Raw genomic sequence first — 18,299 nt, 5'->3', positions numbered from 1 at the left:
AGTAACTGCAACTGCAAAATTGAGCAGGTCAACATAAAGGGTGTTTGTGCTGTCCACTCGAGAAACCATGGCTGCTTGAAACAACTCAGTCACGTTTATGTGCTATATTTTTGACAGTTTTAAATCACAGGGTTGCCAACTTGAAAAAAGATTGTGTGGGTGGAGCATTTACTCTAAACACCAGGATTTCCGTGTTTAGTTTCAGTAAAGGTCATAATGCTAAGATTCAGTCAAGAACAGAAATCGATTAGATACCCCCTCACAGACTGCTCAACATCACCTATAAGTAATATGTTGCTTACCCTATAAGCATCTGTTCGTGGCATGTAGTGCTGTGGATTCACATGCTTTGCATACTCCTCCATCTAGTGTTGGGTCTGGATGTGTGCAGGTTGTTTTTCTTCAAAGAAGTCTTTGAATCACAAGGGAGTGTGACTCCTCCTTCTCGGTGATACTGCATATGGGCATCAAAGATATTGTTAGATTGTTTTCCTGCAGATCACCATGTGAAAAAGAGTGAAACTGCAGCAGCCACCAGTGTCCAGGGAGGAGAGCAAATGGATGTGAATCTACAGCACTACATGTCACAAATAGATGTTTACAGGGTAAGCAACTTATTCTTTTTGAGCCAGGTGTGGCTTAGATACACATGCTTTGCACAGACTGTGAAGCAGTCCCCTTCATAAGCAGTGGCTAACATGTAGGTGTTGCAGTTGTTTGAAGAAGTGTACATAACACTGACTGACCTACTTTGGCTTGTTGGTGTGCTAAAACATTCACATAATAATGTTTCATGAAGGTGTGTGATGTGGACCATGTAGCTGCCTTATATACGTCAGCTATTGGAATATTTCCTAGGAAAGCCATGGATGCTCCTATCTTCCTAGTACAGTGTGCTCTGGGAGATTTGCTAAAGTTTTTTTGTCTTCAGCATAAAATGTTTGTAAGGAAATGTCTCCTTGGCATGGTTACCCCCTGACTTTTTGCCTTTGCTAATGCCAAGTTATGATTTGATAGTGTGCTGAGGCCTGCTAACCAGGCTCCAGCACCAGTGTTCTTTCCCTAACCTGTACATTTGTCTCCACAATTGGCACACCCTGGCATCCAGGTAAGTCCCTTGTAACTGGTACCCCTGGTACCAAGGGCCCTGATGCCAGGGAAGGTCTCTAAGGACTGCGGCATGTCTTATGCCACCCTGGGGCCCCTCACTCAGCACAGACACACTGCTTGCCAGCTTGTGTGTGCTGGTGGGGAGAAAATGACTAAGTCGACATGGCACTCCCCTCAGGGTGCCATGCCAACCTCACACTGACTATGGCATCGATAAGTCACCCCTCTAGCAGGCCTTACAACCCTAAGGCAGGGTGCACTATACCATAGGTGAGGGCATAGGTGCATGAGCACTATGCCCCTACAGTGTCTAAGCAAAACCTTAGACATTGTAAGTGCAGGGTAGCCATAAGAGTATATGGTCTGGGAGTCTGTCGAACACAAACTCCACAGCACCATAATGGCCACACTGAAAACTGGGAACTTTGGTATCAAACTTCTCAGCACACTAAATGCACACTGATGCCAGGGTACATTTTATTGTGAAATACACCCAGAGGGCATCTTAGAGATGCCCCCTGAAAACATACCTGACTTCCAATGTGGGCTGACTAGTTTTACCAGCCTGCCACACACCAGACATGTTGCTGGCCACATGGGGAGAGTGCCTTTGTCACTCTGTGGCCAGGTACAAAGCCTGTACTGGGGGGAGGTGCTTCTCACCTCCCCCTGTAGGAACTGTAACACCTGGAGGTGAGCCTCAAAGGCTCACCCCCTTTGTTACAGCGCCACAGGGCATCCCAGCTAGTGGAGATGCCCGCCCCCTCCGGCCACGGCCCCACTTTTGGCTGCGAGGCCGGAGGAGATAATGAGGAAAACAAGGAGGAGTCACTGGCCAGTCAGGACAACCCCTAAGGTGTCCTGAGCTGAGGTGACTCTGACTTTTAGAAATCCCTCAATAGGATTAGGGATGTGACCCCCTCCCCACCGGGAGGAGGCAGCACAAAGAGGGTGTAGCCACCCTCAGGGCTAGTAGCCATTGGCTACTAACCTCCCAGACCTAAACACACCCCTAAATTGAGTATTTAGGGGCCCCCAGAACCTAGGAAGATAGATTCCTGCAACCTGAAGACGAAGAAGGACTGCTGACCTGAAGCCCTGCAGAGAAGACGGAGACACCAACTGCTTTGGCCCCAGCCCTACCGGCCTGTCTCCCCACTTCGAGAACTGCAACAGCAACGCGTCCCCCAGGGTCCAGCGACCTCTGAAGCCTCAGAGGACTACCCTGCATCTAAAAGGACAAAGAACTCCAGAGGACAGCGGCCCTGCTCCACAAAGACTGCAACTTTGCAACAAAAAAGCAACTGTTAAAGACCACACGTTTTCCGCCGGAAGCGTGAGACTTTCCATTCTGCACCCGACGCCCCCGGCCCGACCTGCGGAAAACCAATAGTACAGGGAGGACTCCCTGGCGACTGCGAGCCCATGAGTAGCCAGAGTTGAGCCCCCACAGCGACGCCTCCAGAGGGAATCCAGAGGCTCCCCCTGACCGCGACTGCCTGCTTCAAAGAACCCGACACCTGGTAAACCCCCTGCACCCGCAGCCCCCAGGATCTGAAGGATCTGACCTCCAGTGCAGGATCGACCCCCAGGCGGCCCTCTTCCTAGCCCAGGTGGCGGCTACCCCGAGGAGCCCCCCCTTTGCCTGCCTGCATCGCTGAAGAGACCCCCGGGTCTCCCATTGAAATCTATTGCGAACCCAACGCCTGTTTGCACTCAGCACCCGGCCGCCCCTGTGCCGCTGAGGGTGTACTTTCTGTGCTGACTTGTGTCCCCCCCGGTGCCCTACAAAACCCCCCTGGTCTGCCCTCCGAAGTCGCGGGTACCTACCTGCTGGCAGACTAGAACCGGGGCACCCCTATCTCCATTGGAGCCTATGCGTTTTGGGCACCACTTTGACCTCTGCTCCTGACCGGCCCTGAGCTGCTGGTGTGGTAACTTTGGGGTTGCCCTGAACCCCCAATGGTGGGCTACCTTGGACCCAACTTTGAACCCTGAAGGTGCTTTACTAAAGGTGCAACAGAGTCTACTTAATGTTCCATTTAACCAGGAGCATCTCTTTGTTCCCCACGTCGACCAGACCTTACAGAAAGTTTGAAAAGATACTGAGATGGCGAAATCTATAGACACTGAGACAGCAAAATGAATGGGGGGTCCTTCAAACATGTGGTTATGTTAAGAATTTGTAGAGCATACCGTTACTCTAAGCGGAGTGTCCCCACGCTGGACTTTCAAGAAAAATGCAGGTCAGCTGCGGAACGCTCTATGAACTCACTTAAAAAAACTGGTTTTAAGTTTTTTTCAGGGGGAAAAGATATTAATGGCCTTTCTGAATTAGGATTCTCCGACAAAAGCAAAGTGCTTTGAATGAGACTCTTTCCTTTATAGACAGCCAATGGAGTTTAGAGAGCACTGAACCAGTACCAGAGTACCTGGGGATTTTCAAAAGCAGCAACGCAGCCACATTTTGAACTCTCTGCTCCCCTTGGCTCTTTTCGCTGCTCTAGTTTTCGTGGAGGCTCCAAAGCCACCTCTTCTGAGGCCTCCACTTGGTACCAATGCAACCAAAGTCAACTCTCTTCTCCAAGAGGCTACTTTAAAGGCTCATAAAGGGGCAAGTAATGCCAAGGGTAGAGGCGAGGGTTCTTCCCCATGAGGTGGAACATCCACCACCAAACAATGAATTCCCTCTTCTCCCCCCGACCATACAACACCTGTTGGGTCGATTACAAGATTTATTGCCCACATGGTAAACAATAACATCAGACTAGTGGGTGATGGACTTTATCCAACATGGTTATTGTCTGGAGCACATTGCCACACCTCTCAACATTCTACCTCACACTCTTACCGGCTGTCACTGGAACATGAAACATTGCTGAAACAGGAAGTCCAAGCTGTTATTCTCAAAAGGAGCTATAGAGCCTCTTCATCACCAAGGTTAAGGGGTATACTCACCTTACTTCCTAGTACCCAAAAAGGATGGTTCCTTATGGCCAATCCTACATTTAAGGCCACAAAATGAATTTATGTGTCAGAGAACTCCCACATGGTCACCTTACTAGGTTTAATTCCACTCCTTCAACAGGGTGATTGTATGACTACACTAGATCTAAAAGATGCATATTTTCCAATACCAGTACACTCAGCCCATTACAAATACCCAAGGTTTATAGTGGGTGGGAAACATTATCAGTTCCAAGTCCATCCCTTCGGGTGACTAGTGCACCTAGACTATACACCAAGGGGGTCATTCTGACCCCCGCCGGCGGCGGTAGCCGCCAGCCTGGCTGGGACCGCCAGAAGACCGTCCCGCGGTCAGAAGACCGCGGCGGTCATTCTGGGTTTCCCACTGGGCTGGCGGGCGACCGACAAAAGGCCGCCCGCCAGCCCAGTGGGAAACACCCTTCCACGAGGAGCCGGCGGAGTGGAAGGTGTGCAACGGGTGCAGTGGCACCCGTCGCGAATTTCAGTGTCTGCAAAGCAGACACTGAAATTCAAAGTGGGGCCCTCTTACGGGGGCCCCTGCAGTGCCCATGCCATTGGGGGATTCCCAGGGCAGCGGAAAACCGGCGGGACACCGCCGGTTTTTCTGTTCTGACCGCGGCCAAACCGCTGCGGTCAGAATGCCCTGCGGGGCACCGCCAGCCTGTTGGCGGTGCTCCCACCGACCCCGGCCCCGGTGGTCCTTGACCGCCGGGGTCGGAATGACCCCCCAAGTGTCTGGTGGTAGTGGCCCCCCATCTACAATGACAAAAGATGCACGTGTTTCCCTTCGTGGACAATTGGCTTATCAAAACCAACACTCTCCAACAGTGTCAACAGTACACTCAGATTACAATAGATCTGCTTCACTTCTTGGGATTCACCATTAGCGTTCCCAAGTCTCACCTGCAACCTCTACAGATACAGCCATATCCAGGGGCCACCCTAAACACGCAAATAGGGCTAGCTTACACCAGTTCTGCAAGAGTTTGGAATTTCCAGATACTATTACCTCAATTACAAACAAATCAACAGATAACAGTGGTGACAGTCGTGCCTCCTGGGATGATGGCCTCCTGTATCCTCCTGGTACCCCAAAACTGACTACACATGGGTTCATTACAGGAATATCTAGCTCACCAGTGGTCTCAATCACAGGGTAAGTTACAGGATCTAGTGTTGATAGACCACCAAACTCATCACTCTCTGCATTGGTGGAATACCAACATGTTGAAGGGGCAGCCTTTTCTCTACCCTGTTCCCCACATGTAGGAGGCTGGCCTGGTTTGTAGTGGGTACCTAAAGTACTTAAACCTCATACCAGGTCCAGTTATCCCTTATTAGTGAAATGTGGTCAGTGTCTAGACGCCAGGCTCTCTAGGGGTAGTGTGGATGAGCAGCCAAAGCCTAACTAGGAGACATGCAAAGCTCATGCAATACCACTGTAGTCACAGAGTACTCACACACATGAAAGAAAATACTCAGTGTGTTACAAAAATAAAGGTACTTTATTTTGGTGACACAAATGCCAAAAATACCTTAGAGACTATACTCCCTTAGGAGGTAAGTAATATGCACAGAATATACACTAGATTGCAGTAATAGCTGTAAAAATAGTTAGAAAACAGTGCAGCTAGTGAAAATCACAATAGTTAGAAATGGGCCTGGGAGAACACAAACCATATACTAAAACAGAGGAATGCGAATGTAGATTTCCCACCTAGGCAAGTGTAGTGTTTAGGGGGGCGCTGGGAGTGTAAGAAAACACCAAAGGTAAGTAATAGAACCCACCCCAGAGCCCAGTAAGCAGGAGTAAATCACAGTAATTGTCCTAGAACACACAATAACACATGATAGAAGATTATGCAAGAACCAGAAGAGACTGCAAGATCCTGGACCTGAAGGCCTGTGGAAAAAGGGGACCAAGTCCAGGTAGCACTGAAGAGTCCATGGAGAAAAGGGGCCCCTGCTAACCGGGATGACAGTGCAAAAGAAGAACCACCGGTGAAGAAGAACAGTCAGTACTGCACCCAAGAAGACAGATGCTAGTTCCTGGTTGGTGCAGATGATGTCCCACACCGGATGGATGATTGCAGTCTGGTTTGGTGTCACTGGATTCCGCCAACAAGCCTTGGCACACGCAAAGCTTGTGGCCTCTACTCAGGAGGGAGAGGCAGAGGGGGCTCTCAGCAACTCAGAGAGCCCCTCAGAAGACCAGGCAGCGCGCTCAAGAGTCCCACAGCATGGGGACAAAGAAGGTGCAAAGGAGGCCCACGCAACACTACACAAAGGGGTCCCACGCTACCAGAGAACCACCTTGGAGGCTGTGTGTCACAGGAAGGAGTGCTGGTGGCCAGAGCTGCACAGTGCACGAAGAACTTCGTGGAAGGATGCCAACAAGCCTTGGCAACTGCAAAACATGCAGTGCACAGGGGTACTGTCTTGTGTAGGGAGGCAATCTCTTACCACCACCAAAGTTGGACAGTAGGACGTCGGGACCAATTCAGTCCACCACCCATGATGCTGGATCCACACACTTCTTCAGGAGATTGGACCCAAGCCACCGGTCGTCGCTATAGAGGGGTGCCTGCTAAAGCAAGGAAGTGACTCCTTCACTTCAAGGGAGATTCTTTTGTTCTTCTGGTACAGGCTGAAGACAGGCAGACCTTGGAGGATGCACGACCTGGAAACAGTTGCAGTTGCTGGCAGGATCTGAAGATACAGTTTTGCAAAAGTCATCTTTCCTTCTTTGTTGCAGTTTGTAGAGTTCCTGGAGGGTCCCGATGTTGGTAGAAGGTGAAGTAAAGGATGCAGAGGATTCCTGCTGGAGTCTTGCAATCCGAATCTGAGGAAACACCCAGAGGAGAGACCCTAAATAGCCCTGAAAGGGGTATTGGTCAGCTACACAGTTAAGCACCTATCAGGGGAGGGCTCTGACGTCACCTGTTGACACTGGCCACTCAGATGCTCCCAGAGTGCCCCACCACCTTGGAATCCAAGATGGCAAAACCCAGGGACACTCTGGAGGAGCTCTGGGCACCACCCCTGGGGTGGTGATGGACAGTGGAGCAGTCCCTCCCATTTCCTTTGTCCAGTTTCGCACCAGAGCAGGGTCTGGGGGTCTCTGAACCAGTGTGGACTGGATTATGCAAGGAGGGCACCCTCTGAGCCCTTCAAAGGATTTCCAGAGGCTTTGGGAGGCTACCCCTCCCATGCCTGTAACACCTCTCCCAAAGGAAATGCGTTGTTCTGCCCTCATGGGCTCAAGCTGCTTGAGCATCAGGAGGGCAGAAACCTGTCTGTGAGGTGGCAGCAGCTGGGGCTGCCTGGAAAACCTAAGAAGGCTGGTATGGCAGTACTAGGCTTCCACTGCGGAGCCCCCAGAGTGCATGGAATTATGCAACCAATGCTAGAATCAGCATTGGGGTATAATTCCAAGATGTTAGACACCTTACATGGCCATATTCGGAGTTACCATTGTGAAGCTGGACATAGGTATTGACCTTTGTCCAGTGCACGCATAAAATGGTGTCCCTGCACTCACAAAGTCTGGGGAAAAGGTCCTGGACGACATGGGGGCACCTCTGCTGGGGTTCCCTCACACACAAGAACACTGCACCCAGCCTTCAGGGGTGGAAGGCCTGGTATGAGGGTGACTTATAAGTGACCTTGTGCAGTGTACATGGCTGTGAAAGGGTGCATGCACCATTTCACACAGGCTGCAATGGCAGTCCTGTAGAAGCCTTTGCATGGGCTCCCTTTGGGTGGCAAAAGTAATGCTGCAGCCCATGGGTATCCCCTGGAACCCCAATGCCCTGGGCACCTAGGTACCATATGCTAGAGACTTATAAGGGGGCACTGGCATGCCAATTATGAGTTGAATACTGTGTTAGCAGTATCAATCAACTACATTTAAAGGGGAGAGAGCATAAGCACTGGGGTCCTGGTTAGCAGGATCGCAGTGACACAGTCAAACACACTGACAGACAGGCCACAAATGGGGTAACCATGCTAGAAACCATGCTAGAAAGAGGCTACTTTCTTACACCACATAACTCTTACAACGGACACATCACTCAAGTAGTGGGGTGCACATCTGAAAGACCTCACAGTACAAGGCATATGGGACATCAGAAACCGGAGTCTCCATATCAACTTCCTCGAGCTTCAAGCTGTTCCCCTAGGCTCAAAAGTTTTCCTTCCTCACCTCATTCACAAAGTTATCCTAGTCCGGACGGACAACATGTCACCCATGTACTATCCACAAATACAGGTGGGGACACAGTCTCTGCAGTTACCATAACTGTCACAAAGCATTTACAGATGGGTATTACATCACAACATTCATCCGCTAGCAGAATATCTCCCAGGCACGGACAAGGATTTTGCAGACCTGCTCAGCACGAGTGGGAACTCCATCCACAAGCATTCTCCCATACTTCCAGATATGGGTGTTTCCTCAAATAGACATTTTTACAGCTGCAGAAAACACATAATGCCCAGACTTTGACTCCAGGTTCCCACGACCCACTTTCTAAGGGCAGGGCACTATGGATGAGTTTGTCAGGGATATTTTGCCAGATGGATAGTTAAGTGCATTCAAACATTGTAGGAAGTTGGTTCTGTATGTACTATTTCAAAGTAAGAAATAAAATGCACAGAGTCCAAGGGTTCCCCTTAGAGGTAAGATAGTGGCAAAAAGAGATAATTCTAATGTTCTATTTTGTGGTAGTGTGGTCGAGCAGTAGGCTTATCAGAGGGTAGTGTTAAGCATTTGTTGTACACACACAGGCAATAAATGAGGAACACACACACTCAAAGACAAATCCAGGCCAATAGGTTTTTATATAGAAAAATATATTTTCTTAGTTTATTTTAAGAACCACAGGTTCAAGATTTACAAACAATACTTTAAATGAAAGGTATTTCACTCAGGTATCTTAGGAACTTTGAATCATCACAATAGCATGGCAATAAGCTATTTTAAAATTGGACACAGTGCAAAATTCAACAGTTCCTGGGGGAGGTAAGTATTGGTTAGTTTTGCAGGTTTTTTTTGTTGTTGTTTTCTTTTTAAATCGACCCTATGTGTGATTACTCTAGGCCTTTAAAAATGTATTCAGTATTTTGTAACATGCCCTTTAGCATGGTTAAGTATTGGGTGAACCTTTGTTTAGCTGAAAGAGTCTCAAAACGGAAATCATCCTCTTGAGGGTCTTTGTGTAACGGCATATCATGAAATGCTGCAGCCAACCAGTTAGCTCCTGATAAGTTGTAGAATCATCAGGCGTGGGGGGGACGGGCTGGATGTAAGTCCAGGTCTGTGTCACCTCAGGCATCTAGATCATGTGAATCACAAGAGTCAGTGTGTGATGGTATGCCAACGGTGCCATGCAATGCACCGTGGCTGCCTGTATAAGATCGGGGGAATCCCTGAGGTGAAGTATGTAGAGGGTCTCCAAAGGAGTGTGGTGCAGACAATGAAAGTGGTGGCAGCGGAAGTTGTGGAGGTGGTGGTGATGATGAGGGTGGTGGAAGAGGCAAAGGACTCATCACTTTGTCCAATTTTGTCCTTTGTTGCGGTGGTGCTGGAAAGTCCAGAGCCTTCTGGAAGGACAACTGTCTTTTGGGTGGTGAGGGAATGGTGTCCGAAGGCTTTGCAAGGACACGGTCCGTATGAGGCTGAATATGTATCCTATTCTGTTGAGCATCCAACTTCACCTGCAGTTTGTGAAGGATAAGTTTGACTGCCTTGCCAGAATCAGGTTTTGGAGCCAGTTTTGAAGGTTTCAGTTCCCAGACATGTTTGTGCTTCGGTGCCGAAGTTCCACTCTGAGTTGATGGGGTGGATGTCAATGGTTGGCTCGCCACTAATGGTCGGCTTGAGGTGCTTGATGCCAACAGCTACAGCTTCAGTTGGTGTTGCCGTGCTGAGTTTGAAAGTGGGGCCTCCGAAACAGTTACTCAGTGCCAATCATGGCTATAGGGTACTGGTGGACCAAGGGCCTCTTAATCAGAGTGGGCCGTGTGATTTATTTCAAGTGTTCGACACGAGGTGTATGTAGAGAGGGAACCATACTCACTGATTGTGAGCCAGCATAACTTCCTGCATCTCCAGGTCGACTTCAAGATTGAAGTCAGAACTCCCCTCTTGAGAGAACAGCTCTTCCTCCACAGCGGATGCCTCTAGGTGTTGTTCTTTCTCTTCCTTAATGTCTTCATTGCCAAAGATGTTGGGAATGTCTTCAACGCTTCTCCTCTGCACTTTGAGACGATATGCTTGGCGGTCTTGTAAAGTCTTCTTGGAACGGAAAGATCAATAAGCCTCGCAATCTGCCTCCTTTTGTTCTGGGGAGAGACACAGGTTGCAGATGTGATGTAAGTTTGTTAGGGGATATTTTGTGTGACAGCCAGGGCAGAACCTGAAGAGTGTCTGGTCCATCACCAGTAGGGCATTCTCTGCAGAAACTGGGGAAGACTGATAAAGATGGCCCCAAATGGAAAGGCCCTAAAGTGCAGCAGTAGACGCTAGTCGACCCGATGGTCAGTGTAGCTATTCCTCGATACACCAAGTAAGAAAGCACGATCGAAAACAATACTGATGAGGGTAAGACAGAGTCGAAACGGTACCGTAATGGTCCGGATCCTGAGCGTTAACACACATGTCCAACCCTAACAGCAGAAAGAAAACAATCTAACAATGGAGTTGATGCCCAAGCGTAGTATCACTGAGAAGGAGGAGTCACTCCACATCATGACTCTTTGAAGAAAATAACCTGCACACATATGGACCCAACACTGGATGGCAGGGGAAAGCAAAGCATGTGCTTCTACAGCCACAAATGTCGTGAACATCTAATTCTACGGGTGATTTTTCTGAATTATTACTTTTGGGATAGAACTGAGATAAGTAGCACTCAGCAATGTAAGTGCTTGTGAGATACAGGAACTGATACACACCATCTGGTTTCAGCCATCTATAAAGGACAGAATCCACAATTTCCCTTTCAATTTATTTATATCTTGAATGTGCTCCACCAAATACTATAATTCACCAGAAATGGCAAATGTCCACTTTATCTTGCATTTAGAATCAGACATGGATATTGAGCAAAACAAGATTCTGTTTTCTGAGCCCAGGCTGATGAGTGTCAAACAGGAAGAGATGCCTCAAATGGATCTGAAGTTCCTTACATAACTCTTGCTCCGTCAGGCAGACTAGAGCAGGGGCAATGATTGGTCATTACACCAGCAACAGAATGGCTTTCTTTCATAAAGAGGTGAACACGTTCACTAAAGTTTTGGAGGGGTCTTCACAGTCATGAGAAAGAAGAAAATTTGAACTTTAAGTGCCACAAGATGGCATTTTTTTCATAAACAGGGCGACACGTGGTGTGTATTTATTTAGCGCACAACTCACCAAGGTGGGCATCCTGTCATAAGCAGGAGCTAAATGCACTCGGCCAGGGTCGGGGGAAAGTGAGAAGCCAGGCTTTTAGTTTCTTGCAGAATTCAAGAAGAAAGGAAGAGGCTCTGATATGCAGAGGCAGGCCATTCCAGGTCACAGGAGATAAGTAGTAGAAGGCGCAACCTCCGGATCTGGTTCTGAGTAAACTTGGGGGATGTGATTAGGAGTCCGGCAGAGGTGTCTGATAGGCTTGTGGACATTTATACAGTTGTTGAGGTATGAGGGCCAATTTTGTGTAATGCTTTTATATGTATGTAGGAAGTTTGAAGAGTGCTTGTTTGTGGATTGGGTGCCAGTGAAGCTGTTTGAGGTGCAAGGTGATGTGAGTGCAGGTTTGGAGTTTGAGTGAGAGCGTGGTCCAGATTCTTCTGGTCAGTGAGTACTGATTCCAGCATAGAGCATGTCGCCGTAGTCTAGCTTGCTGGTAATGAGGGCTTGGTGACGGTTCTGCAAGTGTTGATAGGGAGCCATTTAAAGATATCTGTGAGCATTTTGAGTGTGCGGAAGAAGGAGAGGAAGACTGCATTCACTTGGCCGGTCATGGTGAGTTGGTTGTTGACTACAATTCAAACGTTTTTTCCATAGGTTGCCTGAGGGGGGTTTCTAAGTTCCACAAGACACCAGATGGAGTCCCAGAGTGAGTGTCTTTGCCCAAGTTTACTACCTCTGTCTTGTTCTTTCTGAGCTTGAGGCAGTTGGCTTTCATCCATCTAGCAACTTCGGTCAAACAGGTGGAGAAATTGGTTCAGGTATTTTGGGTCTTGTCGATCAGGGGAAATATGAGCTGGGTGCCAACAGAACAGAATAAGATGTTGATTCCGCAGTCGTGGATGATGCTGGCTAGTGGGATCATGGAGGCACTGAACAGAGTGGGACTGAGTGAGGATCCTTGTAGACCTCTGCAGATGAGGCTGATGGCATCCAAAGTGAAAGGGGCCAGGCTGAACGACTGGATTCAGACTGTCAGAAAGGAGCAAATCCAGCAAAGTGCAAAACCTTTGTACAGTCATTGAATAATGGAGTGGAAGATGAGGTTGAATGCTGCAGAAAGGTCCAGAAGGATGACAGCTGCAGTGGCACTTCTGTCCATCATCATATGGTTGCCATCCGTGCCAGAGATGAGGGCGTTCTCAGTACTGTGGTTGGGCCTGAATCCGGACTGAGTGGTATTGAGGAGGTGTTTGTCAGTGAGGTGTGTGGCAAGGCACTTTATCATCTTTTCCAATACTTTTGCCAGGAAGGGTAGCAAGGAAACAGGCTGGTAGTTGGCTAGGGTCTATGTGTCTGCTAACGGTAAGGTGGAGGAGTACTGTGGTGTGCTTCCAGGGTTCCGGATAGGTGGCTGAGATTGAGTCGCTCAATATCGGGGTAGGAGCTGCCTGATGGAATCTAGTCTTTTTGAGGAAGACGTGGAGAGGGGAGTGGTGAGACAGTGCTCTGGAGTGTATAGACTGCATGGCAGTTTCTTGGGTGCTGATGGTGGTTACATGGTTAGGGTGGCACTCTGGATGTGGAGAGGGATGAGCAGGAAGAGGGCATGGGTGAAAGGGTCCGGTTTCGGTTTTCGTAGATGCTGGTGATCTTGTTACTGAAGTTTAGGTGCAGCTGGGTGCATAAGTCCTGCGAGGGGCAGGGAGGGGCGGTTTTACGTTGGTGCAGTCTGCTGCCGGAGAGGTCAATTCTTTCACTTTGGTAAAGATTACCTTGCCACTGTTGATGCCTCTTTTGCTGTTGTCACAGAGTGGAGCAGTTGATGGCTCTGGTTTGCTGACGGTTGACTTTGAAGGTGGATTTTTAAGTGTTGTTATGATTTCTCTGTCTCCGTTCACGTTGCGTACAGTGGGGTTTGATGAGCCTGAGCCCTGAGATCTTCTGTGTACCTGCTTGCTTGTGGTCTGGTTTGCGTGGCTTGGAGAAGGGTAAGGGCATATGCGCAGGCGGTGATTGAGGTGCTGAAGTTGGAGATTAATTTGAGGCGGTTTGCAGTTGTGTCGAGGATGTTAGTGTAAAAATCTGTAAGACCAATATGATGCTGAAATTCTGTTCCAGTCCTGTTGTCATAATTTAGTGATTGTGCTTCTGTGGGGGAGACACTGGTGCAGAGAGGAAAGGTGTCTGATTCAATCACTGTTTTGAGATAATGCTATGAATCCAATATGGGGTTAAAGGAAGCCTTCAAATTAATATCCTGTTGTTCTTGGAAGAGGATATATTTAAATAAAAAAGGACATTCATAGTCTCTCCCAGTTACCTGGAAATATGGAGCTATGCTTCAAAGGAGGTTGAATGAGTGAAGCCTTAAAAGTGATCAAACAGGATGAATTACATTACTGTCTACTTCACCTATCAATATTGTAAAATATTTTATATGGCCCTCATTGATGCAGGCCTCTCCCAACCCTTCTATGGGTTGGCTTACCTCCTCCATCCCTACACCTACATTCCTTCCTTGCCATTCTCCTGTCCTCTGTAAACAACATATTTACAGTATGAGGTTTACCCCATTTCCTTAGTGATCAGAGGGAGCAAGTTCTCTCTTACTGCAGTTAGGGAGTCATGAAATCAGCATAATTAATCTGCACTGACCCAATGCACCACTATCTGTTCCTGATGATGTTCAGTTATTTTGCTTTAAGTGGTGCCCATCTTTATCAAATTAAGGTTCATTTTATTAACATTTCGGTCCTAAAAGGGAAAAAAGGTTTAGGAAACAGTGGATGATTTCATCAAAATCCAATCTTACCCACAAGACAAAGAGTTGAACATGCTAGGGAAATCTCAGGTCAGATCATTCATCGAACTTAGAATCTTGAAAAATATGTGGTTACAGGGTTATTGCCCCATATGCCAATAACTTAATTCATTCTGGAAACCAGAATCAACCAATAACTCGAAGTGTTACAAACGGGGGAAGAGGGAAATGTGCTATAAAGTACCCTGATAGCAAAGACCTGTCAGGTCCACTTTGACAAGATTCTTCATTCAATCACTTGAACAGTCCTCTTCCAAGGCAGTTTAGAAGGGTACTGCAACTTCTAGTAAAATGTTTCACATCTAGAAAAGTGGTGATTTTCAAAACCTCTTCATGAGAGTTAACAAAACAGGTATAAGTTTCCCTCTCAAAATACAGTTTAACTGTTTTGCAATCAAAGGAATGGCTGGCCTTTGCCCACATCTTTGCAACTACCCAAACAGCCAGGCACGTTATTGCTTGAGAAGTTTAGGAAGCATTGTTGTCAATGTCCAACCGCTATTTGTGCAGTATCATTCTGAAGTATATCGCTAACTAGACACATTTACAGCTCACAGTCCCCGTGTCATGCATTCTTGTGCCATTTCCAAGGCTTTATCCCAGGCACCAATGACATTGAGGTGTGTGAGAGAAATGGCAGCCAGATGTGTCAGATTGCTCTGTACAGACTGCAAGTTTAGTGTATAATGGACTCCCCTTTAAACACATCCTTGTTATTTCAAGGCTAAAGAATGTCAACTGTCAGTGACACTAAACCTATTCAATTGCATATCTGCCAAATTATTTCTATAAAGTCGGCTAATTCGACATGGCCATCTTTATGTAACATCATGTTTGCACAGTCCTTTCCTGCATGGATGGTGAGAGGTCAGTGATTCCAAAGATCTGTCTACAGTCACTGTTACAAACCCATAAAGTAGGTACTAAGTGCCAACATGATTCCTTAACACCAATGGACATCCTTGGTGACTTCCAGAACTCACATGTTAGAAAATGTAAAAGTTTCAGTATTTGAAAATTCGAAGCCCCATCAATTAATATTGTTTACCACCTTGAACTGAAACTGATGTTAAAGAATTTGTAGACTTGTGTGAATAATATTGAATGTAAAACACGTAAATGTACAAGTAACTAAAAGGTAAACCCTGTAAGAATGGATGGATACCTCTTCCACTACTGGGGGAATACCTACAAAGGTCAACAATTTGTATAATGGACCAAGTGATAGGTTATATTAACTTGGCAAAACGCTTCTACAGTTACGCTTACTGAATAAGTGCACTGCGATGTTCAGACCCTTGAATAGTAATGAAATATTGTACAGGTAGTTGTACCAAATGTATTTATACAACACTAAGAAGTTAATCAATTTTAACAACTGGTACTTAATATAGTTTTGTAACAAATGAAATTATAGAAGTGAGTATATCCTAGCCCTAGCACTAGAAACTATTTAATGCTGGAGTCATGGATTTACAAAGCTGATTGGACAAACACACCTTAATTACAACTGTAACACAAGGTGCACAGTAAATCTGCCTTGATGTGTGTAATAGATTACATAAAATGGTTCTTAAGAGGCAATGCTTACTTTTGGTTGTTGAAGCCGTTATAATTATTTGACAGTGATGGAGAGATCTTTGGTAAAGCTGAAAAATTGGATGCACCTGGGGAACTTCAAAAAATATGAAAATGTTAAATTAGGAGAAAACGCTGAATATTTCAAATTAGTCATGGAGTGAGGAAAAAATAACTGAATGGGTAATGTATGCAGAAAAGAAAGCATGATCAACAAAGGAAGACCTACCAGGTAGAGAAAAAAATAATCTGCAAACTGGTTTCCCATTCTCACATCTGGTTACTTTGGCTTCTTCAAAGAAGCACATTTATGTTTCACTGTTGCATAATGAGAAGAGGTATTCTACCTTTACACAAAAGCACACAATTTGTCATTTAAACTGTATCAAGAAAATCAGGAATATAGAAACATAGTAAAAGTAAACTGTGTCACACTTTACTACCAACTGGATAATTGGCCAAACAGTGATTTACAATTGGGTTTGAGTGACAAAGTCTTATTGTGGTGTAATGCTGGAAGGCTGAGACGCCTCAAAGATGGAATCTCAAGATTCTGATCTAAGCATAAGTTCAGACTGCTACCACTACAACCAGAAACTGAAATAATTCATCCCACGAGCATGATGTGAAATCTGCATGAAACAACAACATTTAGGCCCTCATTACACGTGTGGCGGTGTTAAGACCACCACACTCGCGGTGGTGGTCCGACCTCCAAATTACAACCGTGGCAAAAGCCATATTTTGAAAGTCCCACGGCCTGATGGTGCCAGCAGTCTTAATCTACCAGGGCAGCGTTGCAAGCGAGCCGGCGACAATGTTGTGGTATGTTTCCTGCTGGGCCAGCGGGCAGAAATCCGGAGTGGCGGTTTTCCATCTGAGAGAGTTTGGCAGGCAGCCTCCGCCACCCACCAAACTCTAAATGAGGGCCTTAATGTCCAAAGGTCAAAATCTGTACTGACAAATAAGAGCAAACCATAAAAAGTATGTAATTTTCTGATTAAACATTTTAGAGAACTGTTGCAGCACAGAAAAGAACAGGCTCAATAGTTTTCACATACTAAAGCTAAAGTCACATTCACATCTGGGGTAGGTAATTCAACCTTCACTATTTTAGACATTTTAGAGAGTGTTGTAGCTTGATTGAACTGTTATGGTCTATATAGAGGCTTAAATACATTCGGAGCAGCAACAAATCAATATGAAATTTAAACAAAACATACTACTCTAGAGAGGAAATCAGAAATCCAGTTGAAAATGTGTATTCCTATTATCACATGTGTAAAAAGAAGCAAATGAACATGAACAGAAACATTAGTTATTCCAGCAACTAGTGAGTCTTCTGGTAGATGGCACCAGACACACATTCTGGAAGCTAACTCAAGATTGCGGAGGCTGAAAACATAGCAGCAACAATTTCAGAAGACACATTTTACACTCCACTTCTCTAACTCTTGAAATAAATAACACATATTAGAGAAATGTCACTCTAGGCAGTGGACATATTCCAGATTCTGAGTCACAGCTACAGTATTGGAATTCTACTATCCTCAATAAGCCCATTTAGAAATGTTTTTAAAAGTATTAGCTACCTTCCCCTGTAAAACTGCACATCCCCAAATCGGTCTGCATGGGCATTCAGTGCAATATATGTCACATCCATGCACTTCGGTAGTGTCCTATGCAAAATGCATTGATGCAGGTGATTCAAATCATCTGTTTTTACCAAATATCGTGAAACTCACATCATGCACTGTATGTGCTGCATCCACCTTTATGGTTCACTCCTCTACATAGACAATGACAAACCAAAGAGAAATAGATCAGTGCATAACAATTTATTTACAAGTTAAACATTTTCAATAAGTATGGTGACCTCCATAGTATTTGCCATTTCAGTGCCTATGACAGCAGGCAGCTTGACGTTTTGATCCCATGAGAGAGTATGTAGCAAATAGAACTTTGTATGTACAGTTTGTGTACTGAACCATCAGAAACCTCCATTTGTAAGAATGTGGTATTTAATACAATAAACAAAAATACAACTTCTTCTCACAGTTTTTCATTGACTTGACTTCCCGATTTCATTTCAGCTGAGTTTGCAGAATATTACTATACACTCCCAGGAAGAGGCCTCAGAGGGATGCAGTATATCCCTTAGTATTTGACAACACGATGCCCACGGTGTCTGTGAGCGACAGCGCAGGTTTGGACCAGCCTATTGAAGCAGAGGCAATCACTCTAGCCCTCTGGGACATCATCTCAGGGAAACTCCAGGCCCAATGACTTCCCATGGAATATTATAAACAATTTCAGGCCTGACTGACTCCCAACCTTCTTGTCCTTTATCAAGAGGTGGTACACAAGGCACACTTTCCTCCCAAGCTTGACTAGGCAGCCACTGTG

The 18,299-nt window shown here is 46.3% G+C and overlaps 1 protein-coding gene across 6 annotated transcripts in view; it reads right to left on the bottom strand.

The window, feature by feature from the left end:
- USP15 (ubiquitin specific peptidase 15) overlaps positions 1–18,299 on the bottom strand; it is a 617,233-nt gene that overhangs the window by 443,199 nt on the left and 155,735 nt on the right. For 2 of the 6 annotated variants that reach the window (XM_069229069.1, XM_069229070.1), the window contains exon 7: positions 15,907–15,990. The exons of 2 other annotated variants lie outside the window; for them this stretch is intronic. In XM_069229069.1, coding sequence (XP_069085170.1) covers positions 15,907–15,990 — 84 coding nt within the window. Of the gene's footprint in view, positions 1–15,906; positions 15,991–16,306; positions 16,851–18,299 lie in introns of those variants that run through there. 2 more of the 6 variants (XM_069229073.1, XM_069229074.1) reach the window with 2 other exon arrangements.

The sequence above is a fragment of the Pleurodeles waltl genome, chromosome 4_1, assembly GCF_031143425.1.
Source record: "Pleurodeles waltl isolate 20211129_DDA chromosome 4_1, aPleWal1.hap1.20221129, whole genome shotgun sequence".
Lineage (NCBI taxonomy): Eukaryota > Metazoa > Chordata > Amphibia > Caudata > Salamandridae > Pleurodeles > Pleurodeles waltl.
Note: the sequence above shows the minus strand (reverse complement) of the source record. Positions and strands in the feature narration are given on the sequence as shown.